At 38.9% G+C, this 21,560-nt stretch overlaps 1 protein-coding gene across 2 annotated transcripts in view; it reads right to left on the bottom strand.

Annotated features, from left to right (window-relative positions):
* The window catches only part of LOC124356595 (zinc finger protein 79-like), a 161,629-nt gene that overhangs the window by 86,752 nt on the left and 53,317 nt on the right, over window positions 1-21,560 (bottom strand). For both annotated transcript variants that reach the window (XM_046807688.1, XM_046807689.1), the window contains exons 2-3: window positions 2,963-3,101; window positions 691-846 (exon numbers count right to left, since the gene is read on the bottom strand). In XM_046807688.1, the coding sequence (XP_046663644.1) occupies window positions 691-846; window positions 2,963-3,101 (295 nt within the window). The remainder of the gene's footprint in view (window positions 1-690; window positions 847-2,962; window positions 3,102-21,560) is intronic.

Raw genomic sequence — 21,560 nt, 5'->3', positions numbered from 1 at the left:
AACCTTAACTGTGCGATTATACGAATCGCTTGCTTCTGCAATTTGAATCCTCTGAAGAACTGGTAGTATACGCTAGCTCCCCACAGCACCAAACCGTAGGTGAGGTAGGGGTGGCTGAAGCCATAATACGCCGCCATCAGTACCTGAGTGGGGCAGTATTTGGCTAAAGACCTCAAACCATAAATACCCGTGGACAGTTTTGAAAAAACGTGATCAATGTGATACAGTAAGACTTGTACGTGTTGTAAGTATGTTGGTATCCCGTTATGTTTAACGGTAACATAAATTAAATTAATGTTTACTCAGAGGTAGATTGAGTTCATTTTTAACAGTTTTTACTAATTGTCACATAAATGATTTTTAGTTTTCTAAATTGCCTTAAAGTATTTTACGTTCCTACTTGTTACAATCGTTCTCCTAAACTTTTCTTTTTGCCTAATGAAAAATGTATTTATTTCGTATAAAGATTCAAAAAGGTATGTGCTTACTGTTGATTAAACAATTGTATTGAAATAGATTAACTAAAATATTTTATTATTTTATATTTAAGAATATTATGGATAAGGAAACAAACACTTGTGGTAAATGTCGCTTTACATTTTTTTTAATTCTATATTTTAATCTGAATAATTTTAGCTACACAAATGCATGTCTTTGCGTTGTTTGGATAGCAAGCAAACTGTTACTCACCCTCCAGGATGGTGTCCATGGTCCTCCGGTACAGGGAGTGCCGCAGGTAGTGTACCGCAGGCATGAAGAACACATCCTCCGGTCTCTCGGGCAGATAGTACACCACGAGCTCCGAGTTGGCGGGTATGGTCTTCACGGCCTCGTAGATCGGTTCACCTGCATCGAATAAGCACTGAGGTCAACCATAACATCTCTTCAATATTAAAGGCAAATAAACAACTCCGTGGGCATATCGGCATTACTTCGACAACAGGCTCCTAGAGGGTATATTATAATATCAAACTGATTAAATATTTCATGCTTTGGACTTGTAATGCATAAATTGCTCTCATTTTTCAATCGACAATGTTTGTTTTTTCAAAACAAAAATCCTTTTCACATTTAAATCATGATCATAACACACGGCACAGGCATTACCTAATTTCAGACTCAACGCTTTCTAATACTCAATTTTTTATTTTGATCCTAAACTCTACAATTTACTTCCAATTGTAATAAAAATTCAAACAAATTTAAACAGTTTCAAAAATTATTTAAAGACTTCCTTGATCGGGAAGGCTTTCTACAGTCTCCACGAGGCTCTCGTGATACCCATGTCTCGATTAGACCGATTGTTTTTGTAGTCGGAATAACTTTTAAACTTGTTACAAGAATTTATTGTGTTTTTACCTTTAGATTGTAAGCTCTATTATAAACAGTTGTTCTGTTGCTTTATTATAATAATTACTTTTGACACTGATAATTTGACTTGCACAGAAAACCTTTGAGTTCTATTGTGTGAATAAATTATTCTTCTTCTTATTATTCCTATTCCTACCCCTATTCCTATTCCTACTCCTATTCCTATTCATGTTCATGTTCCTATTCGTAATCCTATTCCTATTCATATTCTTATTCATATGCATATTCCTTTTCCTATTCATATTAATATCCTTATTCTTATTCCTATCCATATTCTTATTCTTATTCTTATTTATTCCTATTCTTATAAGAATATTATTTGTACTCATACCAATATCTATAAGGTAGAGTTTTACCAATCGGCTGAACGCTACCCGAAGGAACATTACGCGTTAGGTCACGTGCACCACCATTACAGGTTTTTTACCCAGCAACTTTCTGACAGGTTAAAGTGCTCTCCTCGGAGCCTGTTTACATTACGGTACTACGTACGTCCGGCGATCAACTCTCTCTCCTGTCCGGTAGCGATTTCGGCCATAAACTCCGGCGGGACGGTGCGATGCGGGCATGTTTATCGGGTCCGATCATTGTAATTTGTCATCATAAATCGGGCGACTCCTGACGTGCGGAGATCGCCATGATTACCGCTGTTCAACGAACCGCGGCGGCGGGGCCTGACCTTGTCGCGTCCTTCACACTCTCGTCAGCTCTGCAGCCGTCACCTGATTATGGTAATCATTGTTTATCGTGCGTTACCCGCTCCGGTCGTGAGGTAACGTTTCCCCGATCTCCGACTATCATTGTTCCCGCTTCTGACTGCAGCGGCCCCGGGCGGCAGAGTCAGTAGGTGTGCCTTTCAGAGAACCGACGCGCCTCGGACATAACAGCTCTTCCATTTCCGCCTTTAACGAATTCTCTACGAACCTCCTATGTTGTTTGGAATCAATTGGTGGTCATCAAAGAATTTTCTGATCAAAATAATAGTGCGCTGTCTCGGAAAAATCGTCTACTGTAATGATTATCTTACTAGTCCCATGCATTGGTGTGCATATCAGATCAGACTACGTCAAAATCAAAATCTTTTTTATTGCAGCGACAATATGTACATTGTAGGGCGAACGTCAATACAGGTTTCCTAAAATTCCAGACATTAAATACATACAATTTTACAATAACGCCTCTTTCGTTCATTGCCGATGCAACCCTCTTAGTCCAGCAGAGTCAGTCTTCTAATTGGGCGGTCTCCCAGTCGAATGCCACAAAGTAACCCGCATTATACGTAAACTACTTTTGAATGTTACTTCGATCCATGCTTGTACAGACTCAAATGAACCTTGTGTAATGATCCACTAAGAAAAGCTTTTCCGATATAAATGTAGCACGTAACAGTTTAATAAAATTTGGTGAAAGTTTAAACGACCATACGTACGAGTATAAAGAAATGTGTAGCAACTTAAACAAATAAATAGTCTTTGTATAATATAATCCCTACATTTTCACATGTATCTTATTCGTTCACACCACAATTTGTGGCTACTAATAACATTTTCCAAATGCCGCATATATAATTGATCTAGAATGGGGTGCTCACCTTTGACCTTGGTGCCTATGATGTTGACCTCAGCACTGTAGGTGGTGGTGGTCCTGAGGAAACGCACCCAGTTGCAATGGCGCACCCTCCGTCTGTCCACCTCCGTGATCTCGTCATAGCATCCAAACCGGTGTCTTATCTGAAAAAATCACAGACGTGAAAGTCTTCAAAATTATGAAAAAGATGAGAAAAATATTTTGGTGGTCTCAGGTTTGCGGAACCATAGATGTAAGAACCTGGAAAATTACTATTGTAGAACAAGAAAGTTGTTGTAGGTAAGGGTTTGTTGTTTTTTAATAAAGCCAACGACGTCGTATTAACCATGGGTAATATTCACAGGAAACAGGAATGTTCAGTATCATATTTACCAACATAATCTGTTGCAAAACGGTGGAAAAAATGTTGGTACCGCGATTTCTAAGTTGTTGACACACTTTTTATTTGATACAGAGCTCCAAAATATATTTTGTATTATTCGAAATCTATCAACACTTACAAAACTTAACTATAGTAATGAAATGAACAGATTTAAACCTTTAAACCAGGGTTTTACGGAGATTTAACATCGTTAAAGGCAGAGATGCTACGTCTGCTTTGTTTAAAGTTTGTTATTGACGATGGAAGGTTTAAAAGGATAACAGGATTTCGGACACTTGCCATCGTTATATATTACAAAAGGTATAACGCAACGTTTCGGGTATTGGAATCTATCCACTTCGTCAGGTGGGGTTATTACATACAAAAATAAAGATGAAAAGAAAATGATTCAAACATTCCCGAAGGCTCCTTGGTGTCCAGTCCAGACACGAATACAAGAATTCAAGAGCACAATCGTACGTCACACCAGCACAAGCGAAAAGAGGATACTAAACAGAACATTATCGAAATCATGCACCTACGTCTGTATACACAACAAGGACTGTGAACTGGGGGAGAATTAAGTCCTCCTTCATCCGAGCAGAATCCATTTCCGAACCATTTGCAATAACTCATAGACCGAGAGACACCCATGATTTCGAACAAGGTATCAAACCAGATCCGTCGTGCCAGACATTATTTATCAGCACGGTAGCCGGCCGTAACAAAACAAGGAGCAACTAACACGATCCCGGCGGACACAAATCATCGGCGAAATAATTGTGGCGAGGTGAGGAATCAATATAACATGTGGGACCCGTCGCTCGCCCGGCAGCTTCGCTCTGCGCCGCGCGGAATAAATTTGGACTCCAATCTGCCCACAGTAGCCCTATCTGCCCCGAGCCTTAATGGCTTCCAGATAAATTAAGAATTCAATTTCGTCCCGGCAGAAATCGTTATCTTATCCAATTAAAAGCCGAGAATAATTTAGCTGTAATTAAATCCTCAGATAGTGCCATTGCCGTGTACATAGGCCACCGTCCCGACCGCTGCTACGGATCACTGCATATTCTTCTCGCTTCGGTTGGTTTGTTCAATATTACCGATGCCCATCGTATCCTTCCACTTAATCTAGTTTATACTGCTGGTTTGTTACGCGGATCTTAACGTGATCTAACACTGAATTCAGCTTTAGTTTTCAAATTATTCAGTTAGTAAAATGTTGTAACTGTAACATTATTGTTCGGTTAGTAAAACACTGTGATTTTTAACTTAAACTATACTGCTATAATAGTACTATAGTAACTGTACTGTATTATTTTAACTGCATTGCTGTTAAAACTCGTTTGAAACGCTTTTTAGTGTCACAGACATTTGTAATGTAGAGGAGTTTTTAGCATATGATTGTTAGACCACCAATTAAAAAAAGACTGACTGAATCCGTCACCGGAAGTGGGAACCATGGCAAATGAATGCATGTATGTAAATTTGCAAATTGTTTGTTTGAATGAAATCCATTGTGGGGTGTATGTCAAAATAAAAAACTCCACAGTGTTGGTGTTGTTGTTGTTGTTATTGTTGTTTTTTTTATGTTGGGGTGCAAGTAAAAAGTTGACTTTTGCCATCCGTTGTAGACTGTTCCGGCAATACAAATCTTATTTTATTTGCTGTTATATAACCCCAACTAGAGTTATTTTATAAATAAATATTGATTATTGACTTTCTTACAAAAACAATACGATGTTATATCTCAGAGTCATTACAAACTAAATAGTTTTCAAAAACAATAAAATAAACTAGTTGTCCCAAAAAAAGTAATGAAAAAATTGTATGACGATAGCAAATTTAGTCTAGAACGCTACTTCTTTCGTGGACCAATCACAAATCACTACGCTCGTACTTCCTTGGGTCATCGGGAAACGGGTCATATAACTTTTCGTGATATCCTTTAACACCGCCACCAATCCTTGTGATAGCATCGTCACTCATTGCACTGAGACATAGTTATTTGATAGTTTATTTTATTTCTTGTCCAATTCAATAATATTTTTAGTGGAGTTGATAAGTCGTGTAATAAAGGAGGTGGAGTGTACATTTTAAAATATTTTTAAATGTGTTCAAACATTTAGACTAAAAATACAAATAAAATTATTATATATGAATTGATTGTACAAACGTATTCATTATACTATGGAAATAGTACTTTCTAATTGATTACTATAGGAAGGTTTTTAATCACATTCAACAATATTGGACTAAGTAATTGCTGAATATTCATATTTCACTGACATGATATTGTGTTGCCATTAACAGTAGGACAACGTTATGATACCAGCTGTTCCTCGTCTATAAGTTGACCGCTTTATAACGCTTGGCAGCAGGTCGGGCTAGGCAATCATGGTAGACCTTGGTAATGACCATGGCTGAAGTAATAATAAACGGTAGACGCCAGTCCAGCCATTATCACATAATACCTGTACTTCTACATCGTTACAGTTCATCCATTTTAATGTTCCTTAAGTCCACATCGCACACAAAATAAATATTGAATTGTGTTTGGAGTTTATGCCATCGTCTCCGGGCTTTCATCGCGTAAACGTAATAGTGGAATGGGATCCTTAACTTAGTAGATATGATTTCATAATTTTCTTGCAATCATTGATGAAGAACCTTTCGGATGTAAATGAAAAATGTTTCGTCTCATACTAGAAAGTGGTTAATTGACAAGTAGAACAAACACAAATCCATCACAATTGTAAGTACACTTCCTTATTATGAAGGCAATAAGGAACTATTGTTAGTGATTTCTTTATCAGGATTTTTAATTTTCAAATATGGACGAAGGTGAAACCTATGATTAATTATCTTTATCACATCGGAAATACCAAAATCTCAAGGAATATTCCACTCATTATTTTTTTACACTATATATTGTAAAATATCTAATCCCATGACAGTAATTGATCTTAAAATCTTTTTCGACTCGCAGGACCGTGTTTATTTGATAAGTTGAATGATTAATATTTTTGAAATATTTCAAAAAAAGGACCTGACAAAAATGTTGTTCTCACTAGTTTTGGAAAATATTTTTTAAATTAATGAAATATTTAACATAAAAAATAGGATCGATAATTTCTAAATTAGCTCCATTTTGCCTTCCACTTAGTGCAGCGTCTGCAGTCTGACACTTTAACCACTAAAACATCGGTCATTATTTAAACATCGGTATCAGAGTACTTACGATTAAAACTTCGTAATGTATTGCACTATAGAGAATCTCCTTGCACTCAGGCGGTAGTCGAAAGTGCTCGCTGTGTTGCCGAGAGTAAATATTGAACATGCAAACTGCTGAAAATGTAGTCAACTCTTTATTGATCTCTTTCTCTGTGATCTGGCGATTTTGATGCGTTCAAGGATATTTAAATTATAGTAAGGACTAACTAGTGTTGACAATGAACGAACTCTACTGTTCGATCTTTCTGGAACTCCCGTGACAGACGCAGTAGATTCCAAGATTTCAGGAGTCAACTCTGTGACAGTTTAATATTGCAGGTGCTGCACGAAGTAGACGGTTAGACAGTTTGGGAGTGCCGATGACCGAGTGGTCTAAGACGTTGGACTTTGAGTCTGAGTTAGAGATAGCGCAGGTTCAAATCCTGTCTGTAACCGTTGCACTCTTTATCAGTACCATCGACCTTGTACTGTATCGACTCTCCCCCTTATTCTGTTTGATAAGATCCTCGCACAGGCCAGTGGCCCATGAGGACGGACAGAATAAGGCTTAAAAGGGAATTGGTCTCTCCTTTATTTTAAAAAAAAGAGAAAAAAGAGAAAAAAATTTAAGCTACTTTAAAAATCACATCTTATCATTAACGATTTATTTTAAGGAACCCACATTCTGGTTATTGCTCATTACAAAAAACAAATTTCCATTCAGTGAACTCATCGCTGGACGTCAGAATTTTCAAGTTACCCCAACCCAAATTTTGATTTTCTCGTCGAAATAGAAATACTTTATGCTGAACTGACATGAAAATTTCAAAAAGAATATACTAAGTTAAGAATAGTTTATTCAATGAATAAAGAACCCTCTTGCCCAAATATAATTATATTCTTAGTTTTTGACTACATAATAAAATAATCATTGCAGTGATCGTGTCTTTCGGACTATAGTATTGTGAATACATTTAAGTATCAATGCCGCTACGCGCCAAATCAACTACATTGAGCTTTGGTAATTTTTTAATGACTAATGCAATATTGCCCTACATAAAATTATCTGTATTCAATACAGAGACAGAGATACACTCATCATTCCGCACCACCACAGCAATATCTTTAAAAGATCCATGTCATATGTCGGTCCCAAAATATTCAATGCTCTGTTGCATGGGGTGGAAAATTCTTCAACTGAGGCATCTTTAAAAAATAATTTAAAGCCGTACTTGATGAAACATGCGTTTTACTCTGTGGACGAGCTGTTGGACGGAGCTCCTTAGCCTGGGCCATAGACAGATGCGTGATTGTCTATTATTGTAGTTTTAATGACACGGTTTGTATACTAGCAATTAATATTTTAGGTTATGGTATTTATAACATATAATACTATAAAATGCATAGTTCTGATATTATATAATAAAAACTATTATATAATAATGGCCATGTTCTATGCATGTATATGTCTTTGAACAATAAATATTTTGATTTTATTTGATTGAATGCAGTCGAAAAGAAACCAACTCAGTCATTGCAGTCAGTTGAAATATCAACATCAAGTGTTTGACCCTCTGCTGGTTCAATCAGACTATTTCAACGCGAAGAGTAACCAACCCTTCCTTACCAGGGGAAGCGATCCATTATTCATAATTGTATCAGAGCGTGTTCAACAATAGTTCATTGTTTGGATCGAGCGCTAATCTGCCGCCTGATCTCTGCCCGACGGTACCGCACCGTACCGCACGGCACCGCACGGCGGCAGCTCTACCGCGAGCACCGCACGGGAGCGGGGCCGCAGGCTCGCCTCTAAATCACGCCGAGGCCGCTGTTATTATTTATAAAGGGGCGGAGTCGACCACGCGCTGATTGGGGCGGCCTATGGGAATTGGCTCCGAAATGGGAACCTTCTTCATACTCCTTTCGGGTGAACACCTCCGTTTAATTGAAAACTGCCTTGCAGCGAGCGTGAGCGGAGTGAACAAGAAGTGGTCCGACGCGTACCGCAGACTTTAATTACGGATTAAATGAGAGAGAAAAAGGATCAGCACTGAAGATGAACTTGAAAGAAATTGGATCAAAAGCGTTAATTCTACTTGGAGTTCAAGTAGGTTTTTAACGACCAGTTACATATTGAAGTACCAGACCATTCTAACCCATAAAGTCAACATCAGCTATTTCTGTAGTAGGCTACCTATATAATGGGGTTCTTAACAAAACCTTACTAGCACAGATAACCTTTACATATTGATACAGAAAACTAGTGTAACACTGTCCTTACGGGGTAGATAATCAATAGGGTTGTAAAATTCCGGCAATTGCTTATGCAATTATTGAAGTGTTTATAAATATCCAACATTTATTTATACATCCACTTCCCAAATTTTACTGGATGAGCAGAAGCTCTGGGCAAATGCCAAATTTCCTGTCCGACCTAACGTTAAAGTCTCTTGAACCATGACCAGAGTGTGTGTGTGTGTGTGTGTGTGTGTGTGTGTGTGTGTGTGTGTGTGTGTGTGTGTGTGTGTGTGTGTGTGTGTGTTTATCATATATAAAGACTATGTTTTACTTCTGCGTAGAATTCTATGTAAGTTCAATTAGTAGGTCTGGTGACAGGTGTTGTTAGGAATCTTTAACTGAGAAATTAATCATATTAACAGTACATTTTCTGGAATAACGGAGACTAAATTAGGATATTTCACGGGGTGACATATGTTGTTAGGAATCTTTAACTAAGAAATTAATCATATTAAGAGTACATTTTCTGGAAAAACAGAGACTAAATTAGGGTATTTCACGGGGTGACAGATGTTGTTAGGAATCTTTAACTAAGAAATTAATCATATTAAGAGTACATTTTCTGGAATAACGGAGACTAAATTAGGATATTTCACGGGGTGACATATGTTGTTAGGAATCTTTAACTAAGAAATTAATCATACTAAGAGTACATTTTCTGGAAAAACAGAGACTAAATTAGGATATTTCACGGGGTGACAGATGTTGTTAGGAATCTTTAACTAAGAAATTAATCATACTAAGAGTACATTTTCTGGAAAAACAGAGACTAAATTAGGATATTTCACGGGGTGACAGATGTTGTTAGGAATCTTTAACTAAGAAATTAATCATATTAACAGTACATGTTTCTGGAATAATTTTCTGAGACAAAATTAGGGTATTTCACGGGGTGTACTGTATTACAGTATATTTAAAATAAAAGGACACAACTCTAATGTTTCCTTTACGGAATACACATAACGCGAATAAAACATTTCAGTACGTCCATGTTTACATTTTTGACCGCCTAAACATCCACGCGATACCAGGCCTGGGTGAAACACAAACCATGTTTTCTATCGAAATGTCAAGACAAGTCGCCGTTCTCATTGGGAGGCAAAGGTCATTGTTAACTAATGAAGCCATTAAATATAACAGTGGCGTTATTCTCACTAAGTATTACCGCCACAATATCCTGCAGTGCGCTTGTGTCGTTGTTGGCGGCGTTTAATAAACCACTCGTTGTGTAACTAATAGGCGGGAGATTGTTATCTAATTGACTGCGATAACAATGGATTGATAACGTTGCCAGGGTTGCATCAAGGTCATAGAATGTTTCAGGGCTGAAAGCGCCAACAAGCTACTGAATGTTATTCGATGTCGCGACACGCACAGCAAATCAAACTTAATTTTGAATTGACTCCTATAAAACTGTTGTATTGCAATTAGTTAATTGGCGAGCCTTTATAGGTTGAGTACAAACTACAGTCAGAGGAGTCAGTTGGTTGAGAGAACAACACGGTCTGTTATATTTATAAAAACTATTTGGATTTGTATACACTATATAAAGAAGAAGGAGAAGCTTTGCGTATTGTAATAAATAACGCGTTGGCAACGTTTTATCACCGTCTGGGATTAGTGCCAAGAAGCCAAGGGGAAACAATTTGAACACCTACTATAACAATGTAGATAGTTAATTTATTGTTGCTATTGTAACTAAGCATTAAACATTGTTAATGTGAAATTAAACTAATTAAAGCAACTTCCTGAATATGTAATATCTTTGAACCTCTACCATTTTGTAACGAATAAAGCTTTTGAAGTGCGGTTAGGTGCATACTTCTTTGTTTGACTAGCTCTTTAAAACTATGCTTACACTAAAAATTTTCTACAGACTCCTCGTGGACTGTTACCGTAGAAGAATAGCAGAACTCTGAATACATCTTAAAGTAGGTGTTTGTGTACTGTAATCATGTGTGAATGTCTGTAGCTTCATATGATATGGTTACAATAAAATGAAACCATTCTTAAACTTGCACTAACATCAGTACTGAAACTTTCGAGCGCCGCCATTTTGTTTGGAATTGGCCTTTTAAGGTCTAATTTGCTGCATGACTTTCTACTAATTAAGATCTTTAAAATGGTATGCACATCGAGCTATACTTACATTTAAGATTTTACAACGACTCCTTGAGGGCCATCCCCTTGAGGTGGTCAAGAGCTACTGATTGCATCAAAGAGTTCAAGTTTATGCCCTGTGTCTCTGTACAAAGTTTTATGTTTGTACGTTTACGACTACAGATGATATTAGACAGTTTCAAAACTTTCCAGCAGTCCTGATTATACAAGTAGAATAGGTATAAAAAATGGCGACGAATATACAACTAGCATTTGCTATAAAGTTACAGTCCAGGATCTAAGGGCTAATTTGCATTGTTTAAGCACACTACTTAGTCTTTATTTAAATCAATAGAAGAACTTTCCTTATTAAAAATGTATCAGAAGCAGTGCTAGATTTGGTAAAGGTCAAAATGGATATGTATTGAAAATTTCAACATATAAAAAGATAATTTTTTTCTCAGATTATATTTTTTCACTTAGATTTATAGATTCGCGTTTTTTAATTATTACACTATACAAAATTCGTGTGCCTCCATATTGAAACTTTTGAAATTTTTTGAAACCTTTCAAAGTCAAATCCTAATTTGTCAAACTATATTTTGGAAAAAGGTTTGAATTTATTTCCAATTATTATTATTGAAGGTTTATTCCTTTATTTCATTTTGAGATACATTTTTGCTTACAAAACCACAAACTGACGATAAACTGAGCAAGATATCACTATGCTTTATATGAACTTCCTTACTTATTTTCAGCTGATGAATTATATGGGAGGTCTGGTACATTGATTTATGGATATTCTGTATAATGCAAATCGGCTTTATGCTTCCAGACTATTAAACGATTTTCTTTAATGTTCCAAATCAATATAACATACATTAGTTTGACTTTCAACTCGTGCTTTTCTTAGATTCAAGTAAGGACTAGAAATGCGGGTCTTCTAATCATAATAAATTACCAAGTCGAACGTGGTTATGACACACGAGGAAGTGACATTTATGGCCAACCCGAGTAATTCCATAAAACCATCAAGATTTCTGCCTTATCTCGAGTCTGGCAGTGCAGTAACTTCACACTGCGAGACTAGAAGCACACGTCTCGTCTAGATCACACTGACAATCTCAGCGTTAGCCCGTCTCCGGTCGCTTTACAGCACTTCAATCCTGTGTTGACACTTAATCTGAGGGTGTCATCCAACTGGTCGCGGTTCCCTTAAATACTTAAAAGCATTTGAAGTGTAGCCTATGAAATGCTTCACAAAATCGCTGTGATGTTAAATAAATTGAAGATAAGATCTGAGAAAAATATTCTGTGGACATTCCTGCCACCAATCATGATTCTAAATAGTGGCCCTATAGAAAATATCAAAGGAGTTGGTTTTGATATCATTTGTTATGGAAATTTGTCTTCAATAAAGTCGATAATTATCAAATCTGTACTGAACTAATCCTATTTATTTTATTTCCAACGGTATACCACTGTGAGAATAAAAGAAAGAAAAAACTTACAAGATAGCTACCACTAGTTTTAAAGTTCATTCATTCTTGGCCCATGAGGACGGGCAGAATAAGGTTTAAAGGGGGATTATATTCTCCTTTAAAAAATATATATTTAATTTATGTCCGAATTGTTTTACAGGTAATAAACATGTAGTTAATTATGCATGATATTCAGATACAATGAATATGCTAGAGAGCAAAAGGATATTTTGCAACTGAACCGTTAGCAACCGTTCAGATCCGGAATGTGCTTTAGCAGATATGTGTTTACAAAGCACATGTTCAGTGCGAGGAGAATCTCGACTGCATCACTCTTGCTCCAGGCTAGTGGGTCAAGGCCACCGTGATATACCGAGAACCGCTCAGGAAATGCTCGACGCGATCTCTACATTTCTTGACCACTTCTTGTACCTTGTAATTGGCCGGCATCTCGGAATAGTCGTGATGGCTCCTGAGTGGTAATGTCGGTCATTGAATTTCGTATCAGCCCCACCCGTCTCGCAGTGTCTGTTTTGTGATAATGTGGATCTTCTTGAGTCAACTTCAAGCTAAATCTTTGTCCCATAGTATCTAATCACTTATGAAAGAATGGATGTTGTACAACCCTTCTGCTCTTAGTTACTTTGACATTCTCCATGGGAGAAGAGATGTTGTGCAACCCATCTGCTCTAAGTTACTTTGACTTCTTCATGGGAGAACGGATGTTGTACAATCCTTCTGGTCTAAGTTACTTTGACACTCTCCATGGGAGAAGAGATGTTGTGCAACCCTTCTGCTCTAAGTTACTTTGACTTCTTCATGGGAGAACGGATGTTGTACAATCCTTCTGGTCTAAGTTACTTTGACATTCTCCATGGGAGATTGGGTGTTGTACATCCCTTCTGCCCTAAGTTACTTTGACATTCTCCATGGGAGATTTGGTGTTGTACAACTCTTCTGCTCTAAGTTACTTTAACATTCTCCATGGGAGAAGAGATGTTGTGCAACCCTTCTGCTCTAAGTTACTTTGACTTCTTCATGGGAGAACGGATGTTGTACAATCCTTCTGGTCTAAGTTACTTTGACATTCTCCATGGGAGAAGAGATGTTGTGCAACCCTTCTGCTCTAAGTTACTTTGACTTCTTCATGGGAGAACGGATGTTGTACAATCCTTCTGGTCTAAGTTACTTTGACATTCTCCATGGGAGATTGTGTGTTGTACATCCCTTCTGCCCTAAGTTACTTTGACATTCTCCATGGGAGATTGGGTGTTGTACAACCCTTCTGCTCTAAGTTACTTTGACACTCTCCATGGGAGATCGGGTGTTGTACATCCCTTCTGCTCTAAGTTACTTTGACATTTTCCACGGGAGGATGGATGTTGTACAACTCTTCTGCTCTAAGTTACTTTGACTTTCTCTACAAAGAGATGAAAAGGATGAGAGGTTGAGAGGAGGCCTATGAAAGCTGTGACAAGATGCCCATCTAAGTAAGCTTACAGAGGCTAGACACTTCTAGACTGAAGTAGTACTTAGATTGGTTCCAGCTTAGAAGAAGAAAGAAAAGGAAGGTGTTTTAGTCGGTAAGAGACCGGCACATCCAGAAATACGGGCGTCTGGGTGTCGATGAGGATTTTACAACCCCTTGCGAACAGGAAAAAATAAAGTTACTTTGATGGGGTTGGAGCATTGCACTGAGACAACTCAACTAGATTCGTTTATTGTCAAAAAACATAAAATGCATTGACAATAGTCAAAATACATGTATATACGATGTGGTATACAAAAGTAATAAATCAATAAAGAGTTACCCATGAAACCCAAAATAAGATAAACTAATTATGGAGGTCTACATTTTAATCTCTTCCAGGTATTCCCGAGCACTGTAGTACACCGTGTTCCTTTAAAATATGGAACTTTTTGAATTCATTCCGGAATTCCCAGTGATCAGTAACACTTTTCAAGTAAAGAGGCAAAGAGTTAAAAAGACTAATACAAGCTCCTTCCTATTTTCAAATAATGTTGTTTTGTGGCGAGTCTTTGAAAGTTTCTCATTAACGTGAGGGGCAAGTGGTGAAACTCAATGTCTACATGACTGAGAGATATATCCAGCCGTGTTTTGTGTTAAAATTCATTTCAGAGAAAGCAATCTGCAGATTTACGCCTCCGGGCCTATCGTCTTTGGCAATATGACGGCCGGACTGGACAGCCATGTCATGAGTGCCACTCCCAGCCCTAATCACCCAGGGATTGTCAGTGTTGTCGAACCCTCAGGACCTCTCAGGACGTGTGTTACACAGGCCCAATCAGAGTGACTGGCTCAGCTCGGCACATTCCGTACGGAACGTTATGGCTCGCCGATTAACGAGTATCATTCTGGCCCACGCCTCGCCACGCCGTGCAGAGCAGAGCCGCCCACGCGGCCCCCAGGCTCCCTGCCACACACCTAATGTAATACGAGATTTACAAATTAACTTCCTACTGGTTGCCTTTAGGCCGCCGCCGGCCGAGGTGGCAACACCTTCACCTACAGTGCACTCCTTTCCGGACATTTCAGGATTATCTCGAACCTATAGGCTACTATGTTTGAATTCTTTTTTGACGATTGGATTGTGAAGGAAACAGGATTTTTTCCGGACATTTGCCATCGTTCAGTAATATAAAAAGTCAGTATCACTACGTTTCGAGACCTGCAATCTGATCTGTTCTTCAGGTAAATAAGTAACCTAACATAATTACAATCTAGGTTGAAATAAACAAATCATACCAGAGCGTTGTGACACGTCAAGAATCACAACCACCATGTTGTGTGTCAACTTTACTAACTCTAAATTATGCACTCAATATAAAACTAAACACAACACTAATTATCAAACTAAACTATAAAATACAGGTCAAAATAAGTCTGCATTCGTCAACCAACCACCTACGACCGACCAGGAAACAGGATTTTTTCCCGGTCATTTGCTATCGTCCAGTGATACAACAAAATCAGTAACACTAGGTTTCGAGTTCTGAAACCTGATTTTTTCTTCAGGTAAATAACTAACCTAACTAATAATTACAAACTATGTTACAATCAACAAATTATACCAAAGCTTTGTGTCACAGTCGTAGGTGGTTGGTCGACGAATGCAGACATTTTGTGACCTGTATTCTGTAGTTGAGTTTTAATAATTAGTGTAACGCTCTGGTATGATTTGTTCATTTCAACCGAGTTTGTAACTATGTGTTAGGTTAGTTATTTATCTGAAGAAGAGATCAGATTGCAGATCTCGGAACGTGGTGTTACTGATTTTTTGAATCACTAAACGATGGGAAATGTCCGGAAAAATCCATTAACCAATGGTTCCATGACGGTGTAGCCTACACACATTCAGTTGACAACGTATACATTATATCACTAAAGATATTTTTGGAATCACCCTAAATTTGGAGAGTCAGAATTAAACTCACATCGTGTTTCGCAGGAACCATCAAGTAGGCACCATATTTACGAACGATACGTATCTAATCGTGCGGTCGCGCGTTAGTTAGAACGCATCTGGTAATGTGTTTATGCCCGTCTTGCTTGAATATAATCTCCGAGTAATCTCTTCCTCCTTTCCCTGGACGGACCGCCCAGACCAATTTATGCGAATTCGGTTATCATCTGCCCAAAAATGGTTGGTGAGTTCAGTGTGTGTTTATCGCGAAAACAGATTATAGAACATTTAGTTTTTACTTTTTGGAAGACAGGCACATTAGGTATGGTGCAAATATTTATTTGTAATCTGCTAACAATTAAACTGAGACAAAATCATGTAAGCTTTACATTCTCAAAAATTTTGATATAATTCGAAAATCATTTATTGCAGTGGTTTCAAAAAGTGCCCACTGGCCTTCATCAACTTTACTACTCTATCAAAAACCAGTTACTTTCACTCAATGCAGAGTTTGTAAAGTTTCCATTTTATCGGTTTTATTTTTTAAGAACGAAAATGACTGGAAGACTACACAGGCGAAGAGAACGCAGAGAATCAACCGCGGTGCTTCAGGCACGAAGTAAAAAGCGAACATTTTTTGTGTGGAGTTCGTAATTTACGAGTCTCGCTACCGACTGCCCCGGGCTGGAACAAGACTGGAATTATGTCAAAATTATGCCCCTCCCTCCAGGACCCACATTTACACTTGCTCGGACCGTCCAACACGCCAGCTTTAAATACCTAAGTGGCGGAAACTAGTTTCTCAGACATTATCCGTCCTGCTCCGAGACATGTTTGTAAGTGATGGGTTACCGAAAACTGGCAAATTGAACCTACTTTGGCAACGTCTTAGGAGTAGGGAAGTGAAACGATTCCATGTTAGTTATGTTTATTTATCACACTTACTTATTTGGGAAAATTACAAAGATATTGGATAGTAGGCCTAGTCATTTAGAGAATTTATTTTATTTTATTTTTGGTTCTAAACTGATCGTGTTCTGATCGTTGTAGATGAATTAATTATATTTACGTTGCATCGAATTTCAAAAATATTGATCATTCACTTTTTGTACACGTGTGATAAGAAGCAGAGTAAACCCCTCAAGGTGGGTTGCCTTAGATGGATCTTTGTGCCTGCTTCAGGAGTGAAAGCATTTGTATGAATGGGTAGAAACCCTTCCTGTCCAAGCCCCACGAGCAGGAATTGCGGTCACTACATGTCAGTCGTGTCACCTTGGAGGAAGAGTAGACTAGGTCTGTTGAATCTCTTCCAGTCAAAGTCACCTCACCATGAGCTCCGCCCACTTGTCATCCTCCAACAGTCATCCTCCAAAGTAGATTCCACCTATCGATCAACCTTTCTCCCCAATATCTCGATATTTGCAGTTAGTGATTTGCCACTTCTGGAATTCCATAGGGTTGCCAAAGATAAAAGATGAAGCACATCGACAAAATGAAGATGTAAGCCAACCGGTAGCTTTTGTAGAAAATGGGCTCTTAGAGAATACTGACTCCACCAACTTCCTAGGGATGTACCTCGACAAAGGTCTAACCTGGAACAATCATGTGGACTATATCTGTGCTCGTGTTACTTCAGGCATCTACGCCCTGCGTAACCTTGCCAACTATTGTTCACAAAATCTCTTAAGAATGGTTTATTTTGGCCTGATTTATCCATACTTGACATATGGTTTAAGACTTTGGGGCAGCTGGGCCAAATAAAATCTAGCAAAAGTATGTATACTACAAAAAAGCTGTCAGAATAATTTATCGATTAAACATCAGAGATTTGTGTAGGGATACATTTAGGGACCTTGAATTGCTGACTCCGCTTATATTGGAGGTTGCCCTGTATTGTAGATTAAAGTGCGTTCTTATACGGGGTATTGACATTCACTCCTATGGACCTAGAGGTAGGGAGAGTTACCGTGCACAACAGCACAGGCCGGTGGCTTTCGAACGCTTGCCATCACAGGCTGGAGTCAAACTTCCCAATCAGCTCCCTGGGGGTTTTATACAGTCGGATAGTGTAAACCAGTTTAAATCTCTTCTGAAGCACCTACCGTTTCCAAATGCGTTTTATTCTAGCCCAAGTATCACGTTGAATGAATGTTGGCAAGAGATGTATGTTCGAATGAGTATTGTAAGTATATATGTGTATGGTTTGGGATTTTAATAATTAATGTCAAACTGACATTAAGTTTTTTTTTAAGTTAAGTGTTGGTTCTAACAGCCTAACTAACTAAGCCAGCCAAAAGTGAAACCTCTTGAGGTCTCAATATGAGTTTATACTCGTATTTTTAGTAACATCGTATGTATACTATGCATTGAATCTTCTTAAGAAAACTTTTGAGACTGCAACCTTCGAAATAGTTTTATGACACTGAACGTAAATGCCCAACAAAGTCACTCCAGAAATGATAGATCAGAAGTGCCACACGCAGAGCAAACGAGTAATGTCACAGAGGCAGCAAGGTGAAGCCAGCGCGCTATGAGCCGGCCTGTAGCCAACGTTGGATGCACCTAGTCCAGAACTGAGATACGGCGAAGACGATATCACCAGAGCGGAACCGATCGGTGCTGGTCTCTCGTATAAATAGCCACTCGTGCGTACCGGCCTTGGCTTGCGGTAGTCTTCAGATCCTACTTGATAGGGGCTCAGGAGCGGGCGTAGACTGTGCGACGGCGACAAATTGTACAGAGCACGCTCCAGGCTCGGGTGCCCTTTGGATCATCGAGGTCATGCAGCAACCAATACTCTACAGTTGTTGACCATTTGAGTTTCTCTTCTTGGCCTTTGAAGGAAACAGGACTTTTCCGGACATTCGCCATCGTACAGTGATTTAAACAAAATCAATAACACTACGTTTCGAGATCTGCAATCTGATCTCTTCTTCAGGTGATAACTAACCTAACACACATTTACAAACTAGGGTAAAATAAAAAAATCGTACCAGAGAGTTGTGACACGCCTAAGTCTGGAATCATAACCAACATGTTGCGTGTCAACACCGACAGTCGTAGGTGGTTGGTCGACGAATGCAGACCTATTGTGACCTGCATTCTGTAAGTTCAGTTTTAATAATTAGTGTTGTGTCTAATTTTTTATTAAGGGCATGTTTTAGAGTTAGTGAAGTTATGGTATGATTTGTTTATTTTAACCTAGTTTGTAATTATGTGTTAGATTAGTTATTTAACTGAAGAAGATATCAGATTGTAGATCTCGAAACGTAGTGTTACTGAATTTTTTACATCGCTAAACGATGAAAAATGTCCGGAAAATCCTGTTTCTTTCACAATCCTTCCATCTTCAAAAATAACCTTTTTGGCGCAGATGAGTTGAATATTTTTTTTGTAAATAAAAGGAGAGGCCGATCCCCTTTTAAGCTTTATTCCGTCCGTCCTCATGGACCACTGGCCTGTGCGAGGATCTTATCAAACAGAATAAGGGGGAGAGTCGATACAGTACGAGGTCGATGGTACTGATAAAAAGTGCAACGGTCACAGACAGGATTTGAACCTGCATAATCTCTAACTCAGACCCAAAGTCCAACGACTTAGACCGCTCGGCCATCGGCACTCCCTAATAATGGAATAGAGTATGTTATGATGAAGTAATAGCTTTGATTACATTACTTGTTCAGAAGATAAACGATTGACGTGGAAGAGGTGTTCTGAGGTTTAGCGGATTATTTCAGTCACTTCTGAGGTTCAACATTAAGGCAGCGCCACGTAACATTAACTGTTACAGTTATAATATTACTATCTGGGGTACTTGAGCCTCCCACTTCACAAAGGTCAGTCCGAGTGCTCTCTTTGAGTAATCACTTGTGTAACTACAATCGTAATAATATCTTAGTGGTGCAAAATAATTTTGTGTTAAACTGGGGAAATTCGGTACTGTATTACAAAGCTGTCACTTCTCTAATGTATAATTTCAAGTACTCGCACCTCTTGTAATTGGTATTTATTATATATTCTTCGATTATGGCGCACTGCAGCATTAATTTGTAAAGTATTTTTTATGAACATCAGATAAAATAATCATAATAGGGGTTTAAATCTCTTGTGTACTGGGACTTCTGGTAAGGATACCCCGACCATGTGAACTGTGCCAGTCGCTGTGCCAGTGACTCTTGTCAGTGGCTGTACCAGTGAATGTACCATTGACTATGCCAGTGGCTATGCCAGTGACTGTGCCAATTGCTGTGCCAGTGACTGTGCCAGTGGCTGTGCCAGTGGCTTCGTCAGAGGATGTGCCAGTGGCTGTACCAGTGGCTGTACCAGTAACTGTGCCAGTGGCTGTGCCAGTGACTGAATCAGTGACTGTGCCAGTGGCTCGGTATGGTGGGTGCGCGGTGTGCGGGTACCGTACCACACTATCGGCTCGACTCACATACCAGAACCCCGTCGATGTATATAACCAGAGGTCTTGGTAGAGATAGCTCGATCACGTGGACTGTGCCAGTGGCTCGGTACGGTGGGTGCGCGCTGCGCGGTGTGCGGGTACCGTACCACACTATCGGCTCGACTCACATACCGGAACCCCGGTGATGTATGTAACCAGAGGTCTTGGTCGAGTGGCCGACTCACAGGTGCTCGCGGCTCGCCGCCCAACCTCACCGCAGATGTGCACGATTTGCCGCACTGCTTCCCACTAACCATAGGGTTAACCGGCAATCTCGTTCCGGAGTTTCTTTGGACTGTAGAATCGTTTATGGAGATATATCCAGTTATTACGTGAGCAGCAGGTTGTTTGTTTCAACATTCAACACACGCTCTTCTCGAGTGCTCCAGGAAGTTGTTTGTACTCATATGATTTGTACATCGTACACACTTTGTTTTCGCAATTTTACTGACGTTGAATACATCTTAAATACATTTTTTTGTGTATGTAGTTATATCACAGTTGCCGTTGATTATCTATAAAAAGGTAACTACGCATTTGTTACCATGGCTGAGCCTTGTTTTATAACAAGGATAACGCGCCAATTAAATATCGAGTTCAAACTGGTATTAGTTCAAATTAAAAATAGGAACTCCCAATTTTGGTACACACCTTCCAAAGTCTGTTTTACAAAGCCAGCAGCAATAAACCCGGATATAACTGGAAGCAAGTTAATAATAGTATTAGAGGGAATGACGATGGTGTATACAATAATGGAAAGGGTGGTACTATCCATTATGATCCCTTCTGGTGGTTTTCCTTAAGGAGCCAAGAACCATGCTCTGGAGGCAATCAAATGATGCTTTACATCATCGTTAACTATGAAAAGACATATTTTTAGCCAGCATCAATGATTGGCCAAAGCATGCCGGCGAAGTGACCGATTCTACTGTCGAATGTGATAACAACTAATAGACCCATGAGCTTTGCAGCCTGCCAAGAATCGAAAGCGGGGTGGTGAGAGGACGCCTTCTCCAACACCAAGCACTGTATTGATGCATAATGCAGTAGCCACATCCTTAGTCCACAGCTGATATCGCTAACCGAAGGATTAAGACGGCGATCAAACGTTCTGTGGTCCGACTTGACCTCAAAATCGAAGCCGAGTTGGTCATTTTCTTTAGATGTAGTTTGGCCAATCAAAGTACCACCTTCTAAATTGGGGGAACATAGGAGCCATTCCTATTTCGCTTATCTCGTCAAGCGGGATAAGAGAGAAAGATCTGCACTAAGCCTAG

The sequence above is a fragment of the Homalodisca vitripennis genome, chromosome 3, assembly GCF_021130785.1.
Source record: "Homalodisca vitripennis isolate AUS2020 chromosome 3, UT_GWSS_2.1, whole genome shotgun sequence".
Lineage (NCBI taxonomy): Eukaryota > Metazoa > Arthropoda > Insecta > Hemiptera > Cicadellidae > Homalodisca > Homalodisca vitripennis.
This window is presented reverse-complemented; position numbering and strand designations above follow the sequence as displayed.